Here is a 24,680-nt window from a genome sequence, read left to right as displayed (position 1 = left end):
ATAGATTAATATATAATATGTATTATCTGTGTTATTGTATAAACTCTTCTGTTCAAAATATTTAGGTCAGTCATTTAAAAAAAAAAGTAATGAATTCTTTTTTTCAGCAAGAATGCATTTAATTCATCAAAGTGACAATAAAGACATTAGAGAAGACAATAATAATAAAATATTTATAGCAAATCATCATACTATTCTGATTTCTGAAGATCATGTGACACTGAAGACTGTATAATTTATAATATAATTTAATAAATTACATATTTAATATATTTACATAAAAAACGGGTTTTTACTGGATTGGTTGATTGATTTACGAAATAAAATATTTTTTTATATATATTTTTTTTTTCTGAATGGTAGTGTATATTATTTGATATAATATATAATATTGTGACATGAAGTGTCATTGAAATGAATTAAATCTTAGCACAAATGAAAATATTTTAACTTAGATACTGATTGTGTGAGTGAGTCTCTATTTAATTATTATATAGTATTTTATCCACATTAATCCTTATCTGTGGAAATGTAATTGGTCAGAAGGTGTGTGATCCCTCAATATTAATCATAGTTTTGTAGCAAAGTATTGCATCAGTATAAAATGAAGAGTAAACATCCACTAATTTAAGACTTTGAATGTAGAACATCCCTTTAAAGCTGCAAGATTTTGTGTTATAATGCATATAGATTTGCTCCAAAAGTATTTGGTCACTTCAGAGACATTAATGAGTTATTAATGTCTGAAAGTCCCTGCGTTAGAGAAGTTCACCACATGAATGTTTTTAACGGTGTTGTTTCACAGTGACACAGTTCACTTTGCTTGTACAGTGCTTTCCTTAAAATTAATGACACTTGCTTTGATATTTTATTATCTAATGCAATGACATTCATGCATTTTTAATTGTGATTGAAGTGGTGAGATACTTTGGGGGTTGTACATTAATTTGAGAAACAGAAAGCATTAGTGGCACACATTTGATACTGTGTCTGTTGAGGGTTTTTCAGTTTTCAGCATGCATTCATCAGCAGCATTTAAGACATCTCCTCTGTTCTTTTTTTTGGTTTGATCGAGGAACAGAGCAGCGTTTGCAGCTCTTTCTGTCTGTGAGATTAGTGATGCATCTCTGTGTTTTTATTCTCTCAGTGTCCTTCACTGATTCCTGTCTCGATTCTTTTCACTCAATGCCTCTCAGTGTTTGTGTGTGTGTGTGTGTGTGTGTCAGTATAAGTGACAAGCATCACACACGGAGCTCGTACACACGATTCCTGTTTTCTGAGGATGTAATCATTTCAGACTAACAGAAACTTGCGCTGTCAATTAAATTTCTTATAATATTTCATTTACTTGTTTGTTTGTTTTTTGACTTTGTAAACACTAACAAAAAAATTATTTTATAATGTTTGATTTTAGGAAGTAACTTACAGTATGTTTACTAAATCTGCATTAATTTGACCAAAAATACACTGAAACAATCAGATTGATGAATAAGTTACGTTTATATTAACATTGAATATATTTGAATAGAATAGTTATTTTCAATTGTAATGATAATTCACTGTTATTATACAGTATAAATTAGCTGTCATCTATTTGAATATAATTCTTAATATAATTCATTTGTGTGAATTTTGGGGTGTTTTTTATGTTTTTGAAGGCTGCATTTATGTAATTAAAATATTATTAATTATGAAATAATATTAAAATTTAAAATAGCTGTTTTCTATTTGAATATACTGTAAAGTATCATTTATTTCTGTGACGTGCAGCTGTATTTTTATCATCATTTCTCCAGTCTTCAGTGTCACATGATCTTCAGAAATCAGAATAATATCATGATTTGAATCAAGAAATCTAAAGGTGTCCTTTCGTCAAAAAAATAAATAAGTAAATTTAATACAATTATAAAAAATTTAAAATTATATGTGTGTGTGTGCATTATTGGCAAATACAATGCTTTTTTCTGTCAAATTTATATATATTTTTTATTTTTATTTATTTATTTGTTTCAAAATTGTTATATTTACTTTTTTTTTTACAGGAATTATATTCCACTTATTAATGTGTGGAATATCTGAATTTCATTCTGAATTTGACAACAAACGCCTTATTCACAAGCCATTTTTTTCTGATATTGTGATGCTTTTTATATGACCCAGTGTGTGTCTGATTGCTCACTCCTGGTGTGTGTGTGTGTGTGTTGTTTCTCCGTCAGGCGAACGGTGGCTGGCAGGACCCCATCACCCCGTCCTCCGTCACCTCCCCCACAGAAGGACCTGGAAGCGTTCACTCCGACACCTCCAACTGATCCTCACACACACACCGGACTGTCTCCATCACCGCCTCACACACTCCTCTCTCCAGTGTGTACACAAGAGCGCATCATCAAACGTCTTCATGCTACCTCTCAAAACATCCGTCAGCAAACACATCCAGACCTTTAGACCAGTCACACACACATCTACACTGTATGTCAACCCTGCCTTCATCCAACACCATCTTCTGTTTGAAACATTTCTGCAGTTTTACCATAGTGCCAAAGTACTTTTATACATCACTGTAGGAACTCATTTGACATTATCATAGACTTATTATGCTTGAAAGAGCAGTTTGCACTGCGTCTGAGCTGAACTAGAGTTCTGCTTGTCTAATATCTTTTACTTTGAATCGCAAGACATTTGGTTTATGTGCATAAAAATTATAATTCCCTGCTTCAATTAGAAATAAAGGCAATGCAGTTTAGATTTAGATATCAAATAGTTAATTTCTAAAAACGGCATCAAATAAGATTCATATGCATCACACATAATGAAGTTTTGTTCATGTTACAGACACACAGATCCCTTTATATACCATCATCATCATCACAGCTGAAGGATTTTCATCAGCGCACATGAGAATGCAATAAAAGGCAATCAGAAGGGAACAAATCCCAAATGTGAAAATGCTTTCTTTTCCGGTTACGGCGACCTTGATACCAAAAACCTTCCGCTCACATCACATCCTTCATGTTGTAAACTGTGTCAAATCTGGGGCGCTGGGATGCGTTTCTCACCAATGTCCCGGCGGCGCGTTACACCTGAAACCAAAAATCCACTCGTGTTTCTCGAGACGAAAGGAAAAGCTCACGATGGCACACAAATGCAGAAATCGTTTGGATATATTTTTGATGCCCTCCTGTTGTGAATAGCCGATTCTCATTTCTGAATTCATATACGGGCGACCATTTATTTTATTTTCTCGCAAGCATAATGTGAATGCGCGCTAGCTTCTATATGTAGATGTGCACCTTTACTCTTCTTTTGCTCTTTTTATAACAATCGCATCCATGTCTATAATGAGAAAGACTTTGACAGAAGAAAACATCGGGGCCACAGTTACTGCATTGAGAGTGTGACCATGTCGAGGTTTTGGAGCCCTAGATAGTGTGGGTCATAGTGTTTCTTTGGTTCGCACCTCGCTCACGCCTGCTCAGCAGCACCGTATTCAGAAAAGCCTCATATGATGATGCTTTTAGTTTTTTGCATCTACAGCAGTTTGTAAAACATCAAATGTTTACTTTGTTGCATGTCTTTTGTTCTTTAAACTCCTGCAGTGTTTTCGAATGTTTCTTCTTTTTTATATCCAGCGCAGAGACGTTCTCTTGTCGACTTTTAACTTTTAAGATCTCTGCTTATGTATAAAAGGAATAAAATGGAACAGCAAACTATTGTCTTTTTGATTCCAACTTGTTTTTGTGAAGAAAAACTAACAAGGTGTAGGTTTTTTGGTCTCTTAATTTGTACTGGTAATGCATATTCCAAATAAATAGTTTCTTTTGTTGCAATATGATTCTCTCTGGTGTCTGGTTTCATTTGGGCATTTGTATTTAATTAGTGAAAATTAGATACTATTATGGGTTTTTATTAATATTTTTTAATTTTCATTAATTGTTTTTTTTTTATGTCTATACACTTTTTTATTTAAATTTTAGTTATTTTAGTTCAACCAGTTAAACTAAATGAAAATAACAGCCAAAATAAAAATATTTTATTAGATTTCAGAAGTTTTATTTCAAGTATATAATTTTCAGGGTTTTATTTTAACTTTGCTTTAAAATGCAAAATGTCATTAATATGTCAGATCACTGGGGCATTCTGACCTTCGAGAGTTTGTGTAGCACATCACTCTTTTATTGTTTTATTTTATTGTCTTTTTATTGTTTGAAATTGGAAATAATATGTTAAATATTTTTTATCACCATTGCACTTAAACTGGTTATGCTTTTATTAAATTGAAAGCATCATCATGCTTTCAATAGTTTTATCTTAAAAATGTTTCTGTAAATTTGTTCATGCACATTTTGCTCTATGCTGTAAACACATATTTAGGATGGGTGTCCACTGAAAACTCATATAGCCTAAATATGCTGACCACTAATAGCCTCTTCAAAGAAATGAACAAACGATAAAAATCTGATATTTTCAGGCCCAGATGAGATTGAGCCTCCTGTTCTTAGTGGGTGCTGTTTTACTATAGTAACATGACTCTGTGTGTCTGTGAGATGGAGGGCTCTGCTGGTTAAATGCTGTGATATTTCTCCAGCTGCTTCAGTCTATTGTTTCAGGGCTTCACTTCATAAGCACACGCTTCAGGAGCGTCTCTCTCAAAGGTCAGCAGCCGAGGGACTGATGTCTGGAAAACAAATTAAGGGTGGAAGATGAATGCAAAGCAAAGCGCCGCACGTTTATTGATGGCCACCATTTAGAGTCTCTCTGTAGTCCATTTTTCACTCGCCACGAGCGGGACCTTGTTCTGAAACTCAATTGAGAGCAGGAACCTTTGAGTGAATCAGACTGAGCTTCAAACCAGCAGGATAAAAACACACTCACTCTGGAACTTCAGAAGGAATAATCTCGACATTTTAAAACGTTTCTCAGAGATCTGTTTTAGGATATTGTCCATGAGTTATTATTGGCCTTGACTTGAAATCTCTACACATAATGCATTATAAAAACCTAAAAATCTTAAAGTCACACACACACACACACTTCATCATTCACTAAAATGCATTAATAATCATTATTTTATATATAATCATTGTTATTGTATATTATTATAGTAACACACACACACACACATATATATACACACATTATAATGCCAATTCATGATTATACATTTAAAGAGAATAATCCATTAAAATGTTAAATGAATGTATAATGTGATACAACATGGGAAATATTCACACACACAGTATATAAATATAATTTGTTATAGGAAATGTTATCTTGTGATATCACACATTAACTCTTTAAAGACGTCACCATGCGTATAATGAACATTATATGGATCAGTTTTATCATTTGTAAAGTTTTCTGAATTTTCTCAAATTACTAGAGAAACACACCTGAAGAGGCTGATTATTAATCTCTGACGCTCTAATATCATTACTCTTGTGATTTGTGATAAGTGCATTCACAATTATTAAAAACAAAACAAACAAATAAATAAATGACATTATGACGTCAAAAAAAAAAAAAAAAAGACGAAACCATTATTAGTAAAAAGTTAATGTGTTAAAGTGCAGGAACAAAGATAGATTTTGAGACTGACCATATACTGTGGCACTGAAAGAAAAGAAAATAGGCCACCACAAAACAACAATGAGAGCTCACAAAACTCCCTTTCATTTAAATAAACGTCAGCATTCCAGAAATGGAGTGCCCCCCCAAAAAAACAAAAAAGTTTAGACATGCCATCCCCAAATCCATCTGCTGTTAATGGAGCACGAGGCAAAATCAACAGAATGAGGCTTTTAAGATGCGCTTGTCCTGTAAAAACAACACGCGCGCGTCTTTGCGCGTTCTGCATAATGCACGTATGATGTACCGAATCAATGCCAGTACAATGCACACGCATCATCCTCGCGCGCGCGCCGCAGGGCGGATGGGAACATCTCTCAGGTCTACGGGGCAGGAATTAAAGCCGCGCGTCTTTGTTCCCGTGCGCGCGGATTACGGAGCAGCGAGGATCTCGTGTGTCCAGAGGGAGGATGAGCCGCGTCGGATCTCCTCTCGTCTGTATCGAGTAAAGAAATGTTGCGCATGTCGACACGCCGGATGTGGGTCGTGAAGTGCGCATAGCTTCGGGGATATCAGCTCAAATCAAAGCAGGAGCGTGAAGTTCCTCCCTAATAGCTGGTGTTGTACTGTCACGGAGGAGAGAGAGGATAGAGATCGGGTTAGGAATTCAGGAAAAATAAGGCTACTTAACAGTGTCCCGTTTGCGTCCGTCACGCGTCACGCGCAACTTTTCCACAAAGAGACTCGCGTCACATTCGTGTCACTCGCGCGCTAGATGTGGATCAGTCGAAAACGCTGCCAGCTCCGACGAGATGAACTTTAGTCGATGTGGGTGTCGGGAGTTAAACAGCGCTGATTTGTGAGAAGCGCCGAAAGCGGCTCGTGTTAATGAATCAGACGCGCATCTTTGAAAACAACGCCTCGAGACAAACAGCAAACTTATCTCTTTGAAACACAGATTCCAAACAAAACGCGCGAGCGAGGGGCGTGCGTGACGCGTCGCGCGGATGCGGATACGATCTAAAAACCCCTTAAAGCCTTACAGTGCTGCTCATCCAGACCTGTGTCTATTCTGTCTTTCTTGTCAAACAATTATCAGTGTTGTGAAGGATTAAAAGTAGGTTTGGAAGAACAAACAGGCTGTTTGATTTGCAGTTTTCCTGTTTTCTGACGCGTTCTGCTGCTTTGTGGGGTCAGGTTAAGTTGATTTGTTTGATCAGTTATTGAAGAGGTCAGAGAGGTCAGTGTTTGTTGTTATTTCTGTCTCAGCTCAGTAATGTGGAAGGGGTTTTGTTTCTTCTCTGGGTATTATAGATCTGGTGAGCTTTCAGAAGAGCTTTCAGAAGAGACTCAGATCAGACTTTAGGCCGCTGTCACTTTGAGTTCCTCTGTCGAGTAAAACATCGCTCTGCAGACTGAATGCTGGGAAATGCCCTGCAAAATGACAGAAAGACACACACTTGAAAATCTGAACTGTATTTTTAAATCATGGATGATAGAATTTTTCAGTAACAAGACCAATAAACTATACAGTTTCTGCCACTGAATAAATAATCACTTTTATCTCACAATTCTGCTTTTTTTCCCTTGCTTTTGTGAGTTTACACCTTTTTTTTTCTCTCTGAATTGCATGATAAACTTTCAATTGTAAGGAAATGTCAGAATTGTGAACTTGCAAGTTCATGTCTCCCAATTCAAAAGAAGATAGAGGCAAAAAAACAAGGCAGCTGAAATAGTGTTTGGTGACCGTTAACGTTTATTCGCAAAAGTGTCCTGTTCCTTCTAGAAACTTTGTGAGAGAACACTGTTGTGATTGAACACAGATCTGTTCATGTAAATGAAATGAGAGGAGAAGAACAACGATGTTTCTGGGGGAACACAAAATCACATTGCTGGTTAAGGCGTTCTCATTCTCTCTATACGATTCCTTCAATGTTGGATGGTTTTCAGCTGTTGATATAAAAATGCAGAGGTGTTCTGAGTGCGTACTTACTGTAGTCAAACAATTGCACCGCTCTAGTCTCTATTGCTCTTCTGGGACCTGCTCTCCATTACAGTTAAATCACTATATAAAATGCATGATAATTGCATCTCACTCCTGTTGTACATCCACAGGCATGATTTTGATGGGCTCATTAAAACAAACATTTATATGGGTTTAATCCACGTCCCCACTGATCTCAATGCAAACAGTTTATCTTGTGTTTCTGGCCACATGAATCCACTGAAGTTCATTTGAGCACTTGAACTAATTAAAAAGAATGACAAGGAAATCTAATTTCAAGATCAATATGTCTGGATCAGTACACTCTCTAAATCACAACCATGAGGATTATGTTTAAATATCAGGCTGGTAAAGCAAAACTTGTTCCAGCATGAAAAATAAAAAAAGCTATATTGCATACTGCTTTATTTTGAAGTTTTCTATTTACAGTTGTTCTGTTTAATTGTGAATATTTGCTGATTGAATTGATGGGTCAGAGTTTAAAAGTTAATTCGCAGCGATTATTTCCTCTTATGCATTCATTAACACCCACAAAACACAAAAGGGAACTGAAATGTAATACCTACTGTAATTTATGTGCACATCTAGGAATGTGGTTAAATTTAGGAATCCTCTGAGAAGGTTCATGTATCACCCGCCGATGCTCTTGATGTGCTAATTGGCTCAAAGAACTCCAGAGGGTCCCAAACGGCTTTCATTTTCACTTGCAGATTTACCATTAAACACCCCTGTGATGCGAGGTGATACTGAAGGTGTGTGATGCTGTCAGGTTCACGTGTCACGCGCTGCTGCTAGAGTCAGTGGGGTTCAAAGAAAAATGTATTTTCCCTCAAGTGTATGAGATTTCCATTTATTTATGGAACAACACAATGTGTGCATGATCATCAAGATAAAAGAAACCTATTCACCATGTAATATTTGTTATTGGGGCTATGAACAGAAGCACTAAGTACTTACTGCTTATTGCACTTTTGGTTAGATGCTAACTGCATTTCGTTGCCTTGTACCTTACATGTGCAGTGACAATAAAGTTGAATCTAATCTAATCTAAACACTAAACTGCGATTGTGTGAAATTCATATCAGCTGGAAAAATAAGCAAGCTAGAATGAAACCAAAAAGTACACTTAATTATCAGTAATCATAACACTGTTCCTAAATGAGGAGCATTTCAATGATATCGAAATATTCTTTATAAAAAAAAAATACACTACTGTTCAAAGGTTTGGACCAGTGAGTATGTGAAAGAAGTCTCATCTGCTCACCAAGGCTGCATTTATTTGATCAAAAATACAGTAAAACTGTGACATGGTGAAATATTATTACACATTAAAATATCTGTTGTCTATGTGAATATCTGTTAAAATGTCATTTATTTCTGAGATGCACAGCTGTATTTTCAGCATCATTCCTCCAGTCTTCAGTGTCACATGATCTTCAGAAATCATGAAAATATGATGATTTGCTGCTCAAGAAACATTTCTGATTATTATCAATGTTCAAAGCAGTTGTGCTGCACAATATTTTTGTGGAAACCTGTGATACACTTTTCACTTTTACATTTTTCAGGATGCTTTGATGAACAAAGTTCAAAAGAACATAGTTTACTTGCAATAAAAATCTTTTGTAAAATTCTAAATGTCTTTAAATGTCACTTTGATTTAATGCATCCTTGATGAATCAAATTATTATTTTTTTTAACACTAAACACTAAACTTCAGAAAGGCAGTGTAATTGGCCCTTAAACACACATTCAATAAAAAAGTCAACATTGCCTCCTAGTGACTAAAATAGAATATAATTTTCAGTGTGTGTAATGCTCTTTTCACTGCAGTCTCTTTGTTGGGTTTCTCAGTATGACATTCGAATTCATTGATAAAAGGAAATTTGATAACACACAATTTCAACCAATTTGTTTATTGTTTTTTGCTTTATGTACCAAATTTTGTATCACAAATTATAAATGAAACTCATCGGTTGTAAGGATGCATGGATGCAGATGCAGACTTGATGTTAGTCTTGATGCTGCTGGGCATTTTACCTGTTAAAACAGAAACTTTAGAACTTAAACATTGTGTAAACATGATAAATGGTGATTTTGCATATGAATGTGTTGGTAAATGTGGTACCAGGCTGTCCAGGCTGCTGTTGGTTTCCCTGTCCTCCCATGCCGGCCTGATGGCCCGTGGTTCCAGCGATTGTGACCTGCTGTAGTGTGGGACCTGTGGACATCATCGGCTGTCCAGGGTGACCTGGAGGGACAGATCCGGGTGGTCTGCACTTCGACAGGCCCTTTCCGAACCCCACCGCTGCTACCAGAGCATTCGTGTCAGCGGGATTGAAGGATGGCTTGCTTTGTCTCAGAGCTGAATAGAAATGTCCATTCTACATCAATGACTTTGCACACGTGACAGATATTTAACTTTGAGCAATGGTTAAACTACCTGAGGCTTCAGAGTCTCTGTCGTCCCGAGGATTATTCAGCTTTTCCAAAAGATTTGAGCAAAGTTTATTCAGTGTTTGGATCAGTTTCTAAAAAAAAAAAAAAAAAAACGGAACAGAATTTAACAACCAGCACTTTATACATTTCACATTTAAAATGTCTCTACAGCAGTTACTTTGAAAGTTGACCCTGAGGTGGCCTTCAGTTATTTCATTTGACATTTTTAAATAAAAATAAAAAAGCAAAGGATTTAAATGTTTAAATAAAATGGTGACATTTGTTGCACTTGCAATATGAACGCTAAAAGAATTGTGGACATGATTAGAAAAGGCTAAATGGTTTCAATAAAAAAATAAAATAATTTTTTTTTGGCATATAACCTGGTAATCAGCCAAAATGAAGTAGCAAAATCTAATACAATTCAATAATTACAATAATCTTGCATGCACTTATGAGCAACTCTCTCTCTCTCTCTCTCTCTACACACAAACACACACACACACTTATACACATAATTTGTAAACAAAATATAGAATATTCACCCCCCCCCCCCAAAAAAAAAACTAAATGGTTTCAAAATGGTAAAAGGCTTAATGGTTTAAAAAATAATCTTGTCTTCAAAAAAAAAAAAAAAAAAAAGAATGCAAAAAAAGCTTTTTTTGCATATAATCTGCAAATCAGCCAGAATAAAGTAGCAAAATCGAATAATATAATTCAATAATTACAATAATTATGCATGAAAAGACACTTATGAGCAACTATATATATTATTGAAACTTAATATAGTACATTCATTTCATTTAAAACAATAAAATAATAATTCAGTTATTACAGTTTTGGTTTTCGGCCTGTTTTGCTGACAATCAGAAGGGTGTACCTGAGCGTTAAAGAAGCCTCATGTAGTCTGATCACCTGTATCATCTGGAGACAGTGGTTTAGGTCTTCCTGGATGACTGCTACGGTGTTTCTCTGTGAAGTCAAGAACCGACGCGTGTTTGTTTACCTGAGCTACTTCAGGTCCAATGCGGGCCGCTTCGGCGCTCAGGTGCTTCTCCTGTTCCTCCACCTCCGGGTCAGGTTTGGTCCTGAGATGATCCGGCACGATCTCGTGACTGAACACAGGCACACGCTGCTCGGTCAGTCTCTGGAACACAAGAAGAGGTCACACCTTAAAGAAGACCGTAACACTGTCATACCCAAGAGGGACTCGGTGAACACACTCACCAGCAGCTCTTCATCTCGATCAGGGGACAGCAGCAGCGGGATGATGACCTGGGACCTGTAGGACGGGGTCTTCTCATTCTTTAACACTTTATTGATGGTGTTCAGCTGTCCGGACAGAAGGGCGAAATTATCCAGCACTGAGGGCCTGGGTTCAAAACATCCGGGTCAGTACAGTGACAGATCCTCTGTGAGTGAATCAGGAAGGATGTGTAACGTTAGGTCTCACTCACCATGAGAGTCTGTCGTGCTCGTGCTCCAGCTTCAGAATAAAACTCTGCAGGGAAGCTTTCAGATGAGACACGCGAGAGTGTAGAGACTCCAGAGACGCCTCCAGCTGCTTCTCCTCCCGCTGCTGGCGGAGTAAAACACAAACACACCACCCTTCAGCTCTTACATACATAGAAGTAGAAAACAATAACAGCGTTTCGCGGGTTTTTCTGCAGCGCAGCGCTCGACAGTAAGCGCTCGACCGCTTGCCAGCAGACAAATATACTGCAAAAAGGTCTATTTTCACACAACACCTGCGTGCTGCATCATTATGAGTGTTTCGAAATGTGAAACAGCTGTGAAAATAGACATAAAGTATAAATGTAAAACTATTTACCTGCATTTCAACGCCACTGTCCAAAAGGCTAAATTAAGCGGAAGTAAACAAACACTTGCAGACGGAAATGGAATCCGACTTTAAAACGCGTCGGATTAAACGGTTCCCATAGCATCGCTAAATATTTATAATATTTTTTAGATCAGTATTATAGTTTTTGTTTTCGAATTTAATTAACAGAAGAAAATGTGAGCTATGATCTCATCTGTTTATACTTCCAGTTCATCTAACGTTACTGTGACAAAGATGAAGTCCAAAATTCTTCTTAGCACAATCTTGGACACACACACACACACACACACACACACACACACACACACACACACGCACACACACACACACACACACACACACACACACACACACACATATATATATATAATTTCATTTTACGATTCAGTTTTTCTCGCAAAATTATATTTAATGTATTTTTTTCTAAAAGTTAGAATTAAATTTAAAATAATAATATTATAATTAACGCGCATATATAATTTTCTCCACGTGAACGCGTTTTAGGGCTTTTATTTTGAATTCGGAAACGGGAAGTGAAGCAGCTGCAGTTAGATGAACTGCAGTGCACAGATATTGACACAAACCCTCTAAAACTCGCTCAAAATCACACTGCCAGTAATGAGAAGCACGGCATGGCAGACAGACAGGACAATGAGGTAAACTAAACTCTCATTTGGACCGAGTTTGTTTGTTTTATTCGGTTCCCTTCGGATTTGTTACAGGTTAGGTAACGTTAACCAAGCAGATAAACAGACCAGGGAAAAAAAAAAAACAGCTCTTTTGGGGAAATGTGAGACTTTTATTCTGTTATTTATGCCTTTTTCTAAACTGTTAAACAAATAAGAGATATTTGGGTGCGGTTCAAATGAGTTTAATGCAGTTCTGTCATGTGTCTGCAGCCCCTCCCTCAGACAACAACAACAACAACAACAACAACAACATGTTATTCATCCACATCATGTCTGAGTGATAGAAAGCGAGGACACACTGCATGCATTTAACTCTGATCTGAGCCTCTAAACCAGTAGTAAACACAGCCAGAGCCAGATAGGAATAGATTATACTGTGACATGCTAAATGTTACATGACACCTCCTGAGCCAGGATTAAAGTAGAAAAATGCATGGAACCAAACAGAAAATTTAATTTGTATGTTAAATTATACTGTGATGCACTTATGTGCCTAATAATAGATCAGTACATTTAAAAATGAATATATTAAAGTAAGATTAATTGCCTGAGATTATGAAATGAATGCATCATCTCTGTTTGGACAATTAACAGGAGTTAGTATTATTATGGTAAATAAGCAAAATAAGCTGTGTACAATCTCATTTGATATCATTAAACTGTACATATATTATAACTCAAAAGTGTGGGGAGCAGACAGATTTGTTTTATTTTTATCAAATTAATACTTTAAATTCAGCAAGAATGCTTTAAATTGATCAAACATGACACTTATAATGTTCAGATAGATAGATAGATATTACTATTATAATGATTATTTCTGAACGATCATGTGACAATGAAGACTGGAGTAATGTATACAAAAATATGCAATATTCTCTTTAGCCTGTGTTTTTTTAAATTTGCAAAAGGTCTTTATTTATCTTGGTCATTTTGGGATCTGATGCAAAATAATTACAACACATAAAGGATTAATTGTATCTGTTAAAAAACAGCTTTTTTCTCATTTCAGGTTCCACCGATCAGCTTTGTAGCCATTAAGTTGCTCCTATATTGACCTGTTAGTGTTAGTTCACATGTGTTAATGCTGTTTTTCTCTCTGAAGGTGGAGGAGGCTGAGCAGGTGTACCTGCTGATGAAAGAGGAGTACAGGATCTCACGCAACGTGCGTCTGTCCTGGTTCCTGAACCGGCTCAATCAGGTCGTTCGGCCCGCTCCACCGTCTGAGCTGGTGAGAGAGTCCGCGTTTGCATTCATTCAGTAATCGACTAATGGGTTATCTAGAGAAAGTAGTGACTGATCAGTGATTTCATTCTGATACACTGTGGATTAAATAGCTTGAGGCTGGCTGATTTTTAGTAAGAAGTCTCTTCTGTTCACCAAGTCTGTATCAAAAATACAGTAATATTGTGAAATATTTGCAATAATTTACAATAACTTTTTTTCTATTTGATTATATTTTAAAATATTACTTATTCATGTGATCAAACCTGAATTTTCAGCATCATTACTCCAGTCTTTAGTGTCACATGATCTTTCAGAAATAGTACAAATAAAAGTAATATCTATCTATCTATCTATCTATCTATAAATATACAAATTATTTTTTGTTGAGTAGAAGGTTCAAAAGAACAGGATTTTTTTGAAACCGAAATACATTATAAATGTATTTTCTGTCATGTTTGATCAATACAATGCATCCTTGGTGAATAGAAGTATTAATTTGTTTAAAAAAAATCTGTCTGCACCCCAGACTTTTGAGTTATAATATATGTACAGTTTAATGATAGCAAATGAGATTGTACACAGTCATAGAAAATAATAGAAGCTTATTTATTTATAATAATACTAACTCCTGTTAACTGTCCAAGCAGAGATGGTTATTAGATGATGCATTCATTTCATAATCTGAATTTTTTAAAGTATTGATGCATTATTATGCATTCCTTCTTTACCCTGTTAATTTTTAGTGCTGAATCACATCATCTAGATCAGTTGATATCTTCATGCATCACATGACACTGTGAGAGTCTCTCTGTGTGTGTGTGTGTGTGTGTGTGTCCTGCAGCTGAAGTCAGAGAACGAGCTGGATGTTTTGAGCGTCCTCCCAAAAGGATGGCAGCCCGACTCTCCTTCCTCTTCCTGCCCGTGTCTGCTGGTTCCCTCCACACGCGTGACCTTCCTGGCGCGCAGGTACCGCTTCATCATCGAGCTGGACCTGAGCCCGTCCACCGGGATCGTGGTACGAGACCCTCATCATCATCATCATCACATTCAGTCAGTGCAGAAAGTGTAGTTTTCGATGAAAGTAACTCAGTGTTTTTCTTTCAGGATGACAGCACAGGAGAGATGATCTTTGACGAAGTCTTCCACGCTCTGTCTCGGTGCTTGATCGGTTTGGCAAAACCCTTTAAAGTCCCAGGAACGGATCACGTGTTCCAGCCAGAGATCTTCATCACCATTCTGGCGTATTCCTCCATCATTGGCCTTAGCTCTCATCAGGTCTGGATCTCGGGTCTTTGTGGATCTCACTGTGCATTAGACGCGCGGTTATTTTTCTTCAGATCAGTGATGAATCCCTTGATTCTTCCCGTCAGGTGTTGGTTCAGGGCTGTCAGCTGGACTGTATGGATTTGGAGCAGTTCTTGCATCAGATCTATCAGCAGCTGAGAGCCGTGGAGAGCAGCATCGCTGACGTCTTACAGCAGCAGCACAATCAGGCAAGAGCAGCTCGCTTCTCAACGCTTTACATTCAGACAACAAATCAATTCACAGAAGAAGCCACGGTGGGTCGCAGTACAGCATAGTTCATCCAAATATGACATCTCTGGTTCATTCACTCTCCCTCCACTTGTTCCAAACCTGTATGACTTCCTTTCTTCTGTTGAGCACAAAAGACGACGTTCTGAAGAGTAAAAGAGGAAAGGAATTCATACAGGTTCTGGGTGAGTAAACATGACAGATGTCTTCATTTTTAGGGGAACTATCCCTTTAAAGGGTATTTATTGTTATGAAATGAAAATTAATTAGCTTCTAGAAAATCACTGTAATGCACCGCCACGAGGCTTGTTGTTTTTATAAAATAGCAGGAACAGGAATATTATAAAAGACACCAGTGTTAAATGATATTGAATCAGAATCAGAAAGAGCTTTATTCCCAGGTAAGTGTACACTGATGAAGAATTAGTTTTGGTGACAGTGAAGAGGATGGTGATGTCTTTCAGTCCTTTTCACACTGATGCAGAAAACTGGTTTCTCAGCTTTTCGGAGTAGTTCCTCTCAGCCACGCTGATGTCCTCTGTAAGTGTAGATGTGGCCTGTTGATATAAGACTCTGTCTCCATCCCTGTGAGCATCAGCCATGCACACATGATTCAGCACAGCATCTCGAATGTGCATGTGTTCTTATTACATTAAGCATAATACTTTTATGCTTTCTTGCTGTTCAAAAGTTTGGGGTCAGTAAGAATTTTTTTTTTTTTTTGAAAGAATTCAATGTTATTTAGCAAGGATGTATTAAATGACAGTGAAGACATTTAAAAAAAGTTACAGAATATTGATATTTCAAATAAATGCTGTTCCTTAGAATTTTCTGTTCTTTAAGGAATGATGAAAAATAAAACCCATCACAGTTTGCACTAAAATATTGTGCAGCACAACTGTTTTCAACATTGATAATAATCAGAAATGTTTATTGAGCAGTAAATCATCATATTTTCATGATTTCTGAAGATCATGTGACACTGAAGACTGGAGGAATGATGCTGAAAATACAACTTTGACCACAGAAATAAATAAAGTTTTTAAATATAGCGAAACATAATTCTAAATTGTACTAATATTTCAGAATATTATTATGTTTACTGTATTTTTGATCAAATAAATGAAGCCTTGAAACAGACTTTTTTTCCAAAAACATTAAAGAATCTTACCAACCCCAAATGTCTGAATGTGAAATGTTAGATTAGAAGCAGTGTTTGTGTGTGTGTGTGTTCTTCAGTTCAGTGGCTCGGTCCATCAGTCCTTCTCTAATGATGCTGTGGAGGACGTGTCTCAGAGGAAGCCGGGGGTCTCCATGTTGACGGCGGATGTGGGGCTGGTCAGCATGGTGAGGCAAGGGATTCTGGCGCTGCAGCTGCTGCCTCCCAACTCTGGTGCAGGTGAGCATCTCCATCGTCCCGTGTCCACCGGATGTTGCAATCCAGTGAGCATCACATTTACAAACAGTTTACTTGCCATGGATTCATTAGATATTGACAGTGAATCTAGAAATTAATAATTTACACTGAGTGTTTTAAAGGGTTTGCAATGACGTTAACCAATGCCTGAGTGGTTTCTCTCTGTCTAGACGGCAGTGAATGAAGTGCTTGTGTAGTAAGTGGTCTTTGGTGTTGTCCTGCAGGTATAATAATCATCACAGATGGAGTGACGAGTGTCCCTGATGTAGCTGTGTGTGAAACGCTACTGAACCAGCTGAGAAGTGGAACCATTGCCTGTTCGTTTGTCCAGGTGCTGCTCACATCCATGCTACCTGCCACTAATAGATCATTAATAATATTACGTACAATGCCATTCTAATGTTTGGGGTCGGTAAGATTTTTAATGGTTTTTAAAAAAACTCTTCTTGTCACTGAAGGAAATCTTTGCATGCATTTTTACATTTTTTTATCCTTTCCTATCAAAATGCATGCTACAGATGCAAAAATACAGAAAATCGCACCTGATCCGAATTTTTTTTTTTTGTTAATAATGGCCGAAAGTTTCAGAGGCAGTGTGTAAACATGATTGACACAACATGAGGTTGTATTTATTTTCCAATGTGCAAAAAATTCAGACTCATTATGAAAAGACCTTAAGGCTGCATTGATTAGTTTAGAAAATATAGTAAAATCAGTAATATTGTGAAATATTATTACCGTTTAAAATAACTGTTTTCTATATGATTATATTCTTAAAATGTAATTTATTTCTGTGATGCGCAGCTGTATTTTCAGCATCATGACTCCAGTCTTCAGTGTCACATGATCTTCAGAAATCATAATTATATGATGATTTACTGCTCGAGAAACATTTCTGATTATTATCAATGTTGAAACAGTTGTGCTGCTTTTTATTTTTATTTTTTTTCAGGATTCTTTGAAGAATAGAAAGTTAAAAAGAACAGCATTTATTTGAAATAGAAATCTTTTGTAGCATTATAAATGTATTTACTGGCACTTTTGATCAATCGAATGCATCATTGATGAATAAAAGCATTAATTTCTTTAAAACAAAATCTTCCTGACCTCAAACGTTTAACTGGTAAATGTATAAATTTAGAAAAAAATGTAGAAAAATTTAGGTTATTTGTTTTTCTGTGTAGCTGCTCTGAGGTCTTGTGTTTGTGGATGTTTGTCTCAGGTGGGCGGTGCTTACACCTATGACTGTAGTTTTGGCTACATCCCCAACGTGGAGCTGATGAAGTTCATCTCAATGGCAACCTTTGGCTCCTACCTCTCCATGTATCCAGAGTCGGACTCTCCGGGCGAGGAGATGAACGCTTACCACCGCGCCTTCCTCACATACTCCTTCCTGAGGACCGGCGAGTCCATGAACCCGGAGTACTACTGCTGTAAGACACAGGGTCTAACATCACACTTCTGGATCATTTCTCAAGTTTATTAATCACATTATTTCTAGACATGCTCCACTAACCACTAACAAAATACCTGGTCATTTTCAACACTACGACTTCTGTTTTAGCTTTTCAACCTGTTCTTAATTTTCCTTCATAAATGTGTGTAGTACTTTTTAAAAATTGCCATTTGATTTCGTATTTTGTTAAGTAGTGCAGTGACATTCAGACATTATGTGACCAGTGTTATTTCAGTAATATTTATTCTGTTGTAGTGTTTATTTATATTTAGAATTTTCTGTATTATTTTTATATTTTATTATATGCGATTTTGTAATATGTATTTTTTTTTTCCGTAAAGTTTTAATAATTTTAATGTTTTTTTTCTTAAACCTATTTGTTTCAGTTTATTTTCATTTTCATTTAATCCAGCTTTTTTTCCCAAGGACCAAAAAATTATATTTAACAATTTTAGTTAACAATAATAGCCCTGTTGTAGTATTTATTCATATGTAGAATTTTCTGTATTTTTTTTATATTTTATAAAATATTTTTAATGCTTTTGTAATTTGTATTTTTTTTCATGAAGATTTTTTTTCACTTTAAGTTTTAATAATTTGAAAACACCAACTTAAACCTATTTATTTCCGTTTTTTTTTTTATTTTTTTAAATCTAATCCAGCTCTTTTTTCCAGTTACCCAAAAATAATAGTTAACAGTTACGGCCCTGAGTTTGATTAAAGTGTCCAAATAGTTGGAACTTATTTTTGCAGATGACTGTGGAAGTCTAAAACCGAGTTTACACAGTTGTTGTTTTATTAGACAAATATGAGATGTAAGAACCAGAGAAAGATTGAAAGCATATTTCTCTGTAAGTTCACCACACATCAATACAAAAGCTCTCAACGCTGTTTGTGCACTTTCATTTCTGCCTCACAGTCGAGTCAAACTCATATCACATTAGAGGTCAAAAGTAGTCATATGATTTTCCGTGGGCCTCTTTTAAAGTTACTCAATCATTTTTAAAAAGCAAGCATCTGACTTCAAGGAACCAGAACTGATTTTACTTTCACTTTTACAACACACAGCTAGGATTGTATTGGTTAGTACGCAAAAACGACCATGTTTTAGTAACACTTCTCACTATTTTTATATAAAGCACATATTAATGTCTCATTCTGCATAACCATATTTTAGATCCCACACCTAAACTTGCACACTAACTCTTAATTTAAGCAGATTAGTATTTATATATTCTATTTATCCGGATGTCTTTGAGGTTTATCTTTGCATGCATCACTGTGACGGCTGATCTGCGTGTGGTGTGTGTTTTTTAGTCTCCCAGCACAGACTCTTTAATGAACACCTGGTGTCAGCCAGCGGAAACCCTGCTTTAGTGATGCGCAGGAAGAAACACACGGAGAAGGAAGTGCACGCTGACTTGATCAGTGTCCTGTCCATCAGGCTGCGAGAGGGATACACCATCCGAGAGATCAACATCACGAAAGGTACTTAACCTCACTAAGAGTGGTGTTCATAGACATGCATCTAATGCACCCTTAAAAATCACGTCTCTTTAACAGGAGGAAGTCAGCTGGAGGTGAAGCTGGTCCTGCTCTGGAAGCACAACATGCGTATCGAGTACCTTGCCGTGGCGTCCTGGCCCCTGAATCCAGTCAAACGCACCACCTGGGTGGAGGTGACCATCGAAGGCAGCTACGACATCCTCCATGACATCAGCTGCACCATGAGGAAGCCAATCACAAGCCCCTACCGGACGACGGTCATCCGCCGCTTCTGGAACACTCTGCAGAGGTCAGTTATAAACTCTGGTTTCAGTCTTATCGTGAATGGTCTGCGTTCGTTTGATGACGTCGAGTTATGCCGTTTATTGTTTCGCATCAACAGCATAAATCAGACAGACCAGATGTTGGTGCACCTGCAGTCCTTTAATTCCATCCCAGAACACTACACCATCCCCGAAAGCACCAAAAACGGGGTTCCTCTGTTTTACATCCCACCTGGATCCACCACACCGGTGAGTGTTAGTGCAGATTGAAAAAGTCCAAAGAGTTTGGATCAGTAAAACAGTTTTTTTCATATTCAGAAAGGATGCATTAAATTGATCAAAAGTGACAGTAAAGACATTTATAATGGTTAAAAGATAACAATTTCTTTGGTGTTAAATGCTATTTTTAATGCATTTTAAGTTTCTGTTCATCAAAGAATCCTGAAAAACAAAAAAACATGCAGCAGCACAATTGTTTTTAACATTGATGATAATCAGAAATGTTTTTTGAGCAGCAGATCAGCATATTTTCATGATTTCTGAAGATCATGTGACACTGAAGACTGGAGGAATGATGCTGAAAATACAGCTTTTCACCACAGAAATAAATTAAATTTTACGATATATTCAGATAGAATCTAGTAATTTTAAACCTAAATAATATTTCAGAATATTAACATTTTTGGTCAAATAAATGCTTCTTTCAAAAACATTGAAAAATCATAATGACCCCAAATTTTTGTAGTGAATCCTGTAAAAAAACAGCATCTCTTACATTACTTAAACAGCAGTGTAGCACACTAAGGTACATGTTTTGGTGATTTAAACATGCTAAACACAATCCTGCTCTCCATCAGGTCCTCTCCCTCCAGCACAGTGGCTCTAAAGACTCCAGCCAATCACAGTTTTCCTCCTACTGGAAGCCCATCCTGTCCATGGACGCCAACTTCTGGCAGCGCTGGCTGCACATGCATCGCATCGCTATCATTCTGGAGCACGACATGTGAGTGAACAGCGTCTGTATAGCAGATATGTTGGCCAAATTTACATTTTTAGTTGGAATGAAATAAAAGAGATTAGATTTCGAGAAACGGCTCCATATAAAATGTCAGTGTAAATGTTTTGCTGTGCATCTCTGTGTTCAGCCCGGTGCCGAAGCACGTGCACAACGCTGGCAGTAACGGTCGCTTCAGTACCATCCAGTGTCGCATCTCTCACTCGGCGCTCACCTCGCTGCTCAGGGACTGGAGCAGTTTCGTCCTGGTGGAGGGATACTCGTACGTCAAACTTATTTACAGGTACATGGACCGCTCATTAGACAAACTTACAGAGCATTTTAACAAGCATTATTCCCACACTAGATTCAGACATTTTTCCCACATTCATGAGTAACCAGTGTTATTTTCATGAGTAACCAGTGTTATTTTAGTATTTTTTATATTATATTATATTATATTATATTATATTATATTATATTATATTATATTATATTATATTATATTATATTATATTATATTATATTTTATTAGATTAGATTATATTTTATTAGATTAGATTATATCATTCATTAATATAATGAATTGGCTGTTATTTTTATATTTTCATTTGTAATTTTTTTTTTTTTTGACTGATTTTTATTTATAATTTTTTTTATGTGTTATGTGCTTTATTTGTGTCATTAAAAAAAAAATTCTATATACATTTTAATAATTATTTCAGCTTTAGTTTTAATAATTTTTGTGCTTCAACATGAACATATTTCAGTTATTTCTAATACAGTTCTAATTTTTGTGTACATTTTTTTTTTTTTCCGTCTAATATTTCGATTTGATTTGATTTGAGCTTTTTCCAATTACCAAAAACATTTTTTTTAATAGTTTTATTTAATGGTAACAACAAGTGTCCAAATACTTTTTGGGAATTATGCATGTGACTGTGTTTAATTCCAGAGTTATTATAATTAACAAAAAAAAACAAATGGTACTTGAAATAAAATAAATATAAACTTGAATAAAATAAAACAAAATCATTTTTATTTCAGCTAATTGGCATGGCAACATTTTCTTATTTTATTTTATTTTATTTTAATAAATGAAAATAACAAAGCAAAACTGAAATGTGAAATTTAAATAGACGTATATATAAAAAACAAAAACACAGCAAAATTGCTAAAACTTTAATCAAAATTAAAATGGAAAATACACAAATAAAAACCGATTCAAAATACTGATAAAACAATTACAAAAACAACAAAATTACTAAAAAACTCTAATAAAAATAAAAATGGAAAATATACATTAAAAAAAACTCATTCAAAATATTAGTAAACGCTATAATAGTATCTCAATGATGCTGAAACATCAGTGTATCATACGGAGTTCATTTGTCAGATTTACAGAGCAGTCCAGCAGTGTTTTAACCAGCATTATTCCCACAGTGCCTCTGAGCTGCCGCCCGTCTCCTTCTATCTGGTGCGTCTGATCTCTAAAGCTCCCTGCATGGTGCTGCGATTGGGCTTCCCCATAGGAACACTAGCACACACCAGGAACAAGGTGAAGGGGTTTCCACACTAGAGCTCAGCTGATTTGGTTTCTGTGCAAGCTGTTTTCAGAACAGCACTGTGTGGAGGCTCATAAGAGAATGAGTGTTTCTCACTCTGTAGATTGTGGATGAACTTCGGGAGCAGATCCTTCGGCTGCGGTTCCCTCATCGAGTCCAGAATAAGGAAGCCACGCCAAAAACCAAGCGGAAGATTCTGGGTAACGCGTCGCCCTCCAAGTCTCCGCCTCTTCCTGTGCCCAAACCGGCGCTGTCTGACCGGCCGTGTGTGGTGGTGCTCAACAAACCTCTGGAAAAACTGCTGATCAGGTCCGTGACGTGACATTAAACAATAATAGATCTCATTACTGTTAATGATGCACCTGTAGTCAAAATAAAGGCCTTCAAGTTTTTCTTTTTGCTCACACAAAAGCTTTTTATTCCTGTGTTTTTATAAATTTTCATGATCAGTTGTGACCCTGGATCACAAAAACAGCCAAAAAGGTAATCTTTTTTTACATTTAGATTTATACATCATCTCAAAGCTGAAGAAATGAGCTTTCCATTGATGTTATGGTTATGACAGGACAATATTTGGCTGAGATAAAACTACTGGAATCTGAGGGTGCAAAAAAATAATAATTTGAGAAAATCGCCTTTAAAATTGTCCAAATGAAGTTCTTAGCAATACATATTACTACTCAAAAAGGAAGTTTTAGTTTATATACGGTAGGAAATGTACAAAATAATTTCATGGAATATGATCTTTACTTAATATCCTAATCATTTTTTGGCATTAAAAAAAAAAAATACAATGCAATGTTTTTTTTGGCTACTGCTACAAATACACCCCAGAGACTCAAGACTGCTTTTGTGCTTCAGGGTCACGATTTATAATGGATAAACTGGACTAAAATCCAAAGATGAATGTGTTTTACTTGTTTAATATAATGCTTTACTCTGAAATGTATCACTTTAAAAAAAATTACAATGATTTGCAAACATTGTTTTGATGCAGAATTCAATAAGTGTCATTTAATTATTATTTATATACTAATTTAGTAGTTTTTATATATATATATATTTTCGGTTTTCATTGTAATTTTAGTCAAAATACTTTACTTTTAGTACTTTAGTAAAAACATTTTTTAATTTATTTATTAGTATTTCTATTTTTGCATCATTTTTGCTTCAGTTTTAGTCATTTTCAGTACTTAAGCTTCAGTTTTTCAAATTTTCGAATCTAATTTTAGATTTTATTTGTATTTTTTAACACTGACTCCGATCAGTTCTTCTGTAACTCGGAGGTTTCAGAAGCATATAATTGAGCAGATCTGCCCCTGATCCTGTTGCAGGTACGAGAAACTTCCTTCAGATTTCCGCACCCCTTTCATCTTAAACATGGAGCCGTTCGCTCAGCCGCGCGTCATGGGCGCTCCTCTCATCGTGGCTGCCAGCAGGACGGCGTCCTCCACCATGGCGTCTCTGTCCCGTTACTTCCTGCACCAGCGCTGGGTTTGGGCCGTGCAGAACGGCCCGGGAACCGCTGTGTCGCTACACGCAGTCGCTCATATCCTCTCCATGCTGTCTGAGTGAGTCTAAAACATCCTTTACCTGTAAGAGTCTCTTCTGACCATAACATGTGCTGAATTCCTAATGGCTGTTTCCATCGTGCAGTATTCGTCTTTCTGAAGGCTTCCACTTCGCCGCCAGTGGAGAGGGAATCATCAACATGGTGGCAGAACTGCCAGTGCAGGTGAAAGTATGAAAACTACACTAGTATATCCCAGTTTTAGCGTTTTGGTAGCCATGCATGTCTAACTCTCAGCCACTACTCGTTATGCAGAGTCCATCAGCTGGTTTGGACGGAGAAAAACACACCTGCATAGTCCAGTACATCCTTTTTCCACCTCATTCCACTTCTACCAAGGACAGGTAATGCTTCGTCTGTTCAATGCTTCGATGGCTTCTCTGATTGATTCCTGTGCTGTTAAGGTCTAGAATAGATCAATGTAAGATCACATGGCTCACATTTAATCAGGTTTTGAGATTAAAAGTTTATGATTTAGGAAATCTGGCTCCTAAACTTGTATGAAAAGATGAAAGTCTAAAATATATATATTTTTTCCCACAATTTATTTTTTACAAATTTTCGGCTTTTCAGAGACACTTTCAGGGGTATGACAGAAATACAAATAC

At 36.4% G+C, this 24,680-nt stretch overlaps 3 protein-coding genes across 25 annotated transcripts in view; 2 read left to right on the top strand and 1 right to left on the bottom strand.

Annotated features, from left to right (window-relative positions):
* LOC128015260 (pre-B-cell leukemia transcription factor 1-like) overlaps positions 1-3,832 on the top strand; it is a 70,626-nt gene extending 66,794 nt beyond the window's left edge. For both annotated transcript variants that reach the window (XM_052598964.1, XM_052598965.1), the window contains one exon: positions 2,217-3,832. In XM_052598964.1, the coding sequence (XP_052454924.1) occupies positions 2,217-2,309 (93 nt within the window). In that variant the 3' untranslated portion in view covers positions 2,310-3,832. The remainder of the gene's footprint in view (positions 1-2,216) is intronic.
* Positions 3,833-9,470: 5,638 nt separating this feature from the next.
* LOC128015261 (mediator of RNA polymerase II transcription subunit 8) lies at positions 9,471-12,114 on the bottom strand. Its single transcript, XM_052598966.1, has 7 exons — positions 11,841-12,114; positions 11,467-11,588; positions 11,237-11,381; positions 11,016-11,156; positions 10,014-10,101; positions 9,699-9,935; positions 9,471-9,610 (listed from the first exon to the last, which is right to left on the bottom strand). The coding sequence occupies exons 1-7, from the start codon at positions 11,844-11,846 to the stop codon at positions 9,540-9,542; spliced, it is 810 nt and encodes a 269-aa protein (XP_052454926.1). The 5' UTR covers positions 11,847-12,114; the 3' UTR covers positions 9,471-9,539.
* A 260-nt stretch (positions 12,115-12,374) lies between these two features.
* The window catches only part of LOC128015257 (KICSTOR complex protein SZT2), an 80,965-nt gene continuing 68,659 nt past the window's right edge, over positions 12,375-24,680 (top strand). For 17 of the 22 annotated variants that reach the window (XM_052598960.1, XM_052598957.1, XM_052598959.1 and 14 more), the window contains exons 1-18: positions 12,380-12,508; positions 13,647-13,772; positions 14,610-14,783; positions 14,873-15,043; positions 15,139-15,261; positions 16,541-16,700; positions 16,943-17,049; positions 17,941-18,151; positions 19,492-19,662; positions 19,738-19,969; positions 20,063-20,192; positions 20,801-20,946; positions 21,089-21,241; positions 22,381-22,495; positions 22,606-22,811; positions 23,837-24,073; positions 24,159-24,243; positions 24,328-24,416. In XM_052598960.1, the coding sequence (XP_052454920.1) occupies positions 12,485-12,508; positions 13,647-13,772; positions 14,610-14,783; positions 14,873-15,043; positions 15,139-15,261; positions 16,541-16,700; positions 16,943-17,049; positions 17,941-18,151; positions 19,492-19,662; positions 19,738-19,969; positions 20,063-20,192; positions 20,801-20,946; positions 21,089-21,241; positions 22,381-22,495; positions 22,606-22,811; positions 23,837-24,073; positions 24,159-24,243; positions 24,328-24,416 (2,660 nt within the window). In that variant the 5' untranslated portion in view covers positions 12,380-12,484. Of the gene's footprint in view, positions 12,509-13,646; positions 13,773-14,609; positions 14,784-14,872; positions 15,044-15,138; positions 15,262-16,540; positions 16,701-16,942; positions 17,050-17,940; positions 18,152-19,491; positions 19,663-19,737; positions 19,970-20,062; positions 20,193-20,800; positions 20,947-21,088; positions 21,242-22,380; positions 22,496-22,605; positions 22,812-23,836; positions 24,074-24,158; positions 24,244-24,327; positions 24,417-24,680 lie in introns of all 22 variants that reach the window. The other 5 variants (XM_052598962.1, XM_052598963.1, XM_052598947.1 and 2 more) reach the window with 2 other exon arrangements.

The sequence above is a fragment of the Carassius gibelio genome, chromosome A6 (genome assembly GCF_023724105.1).
Source record: "Carassius gibelio isolate Cgi1373 ecotype wild population from Czech Republic chromosome A6, carGib1.2-hapl.c, whole genome shotgun sequence".
NCBI classification, from domain to species: Eukaryota; Metazoa; Chordata; class Actinopteri; order Cypriniformes; family Cyprinidae; genus Carassius; species Carassius gibelio.
The sequence above is the reverse complement of the archived record's forward strand: the minus strand, read 5'-3'. Positions and strand labels throughout refer to the sequence as shown.

Excerpts from the sequence above, each read along its gene's own strand:
- LOC128015261 (XM_052598966.1), bottom strand. Across the intron at positions 11,157-11,236 it reads ATCGAGATGAAGAGCTGCTG|AGACTGACCGAGCAGCGTGT; the intron begins GTGAGTGTGTTC and ends CTTGTGTTCCAG. Across the intron at positions 9,936-10,013 it reads CAGAGACTCTGAAGCCTCAG|CTCTGAGACAAAGCAAGCCA; the intron begins GTAGTTTAACCA and ends ATTTCTATTCAG.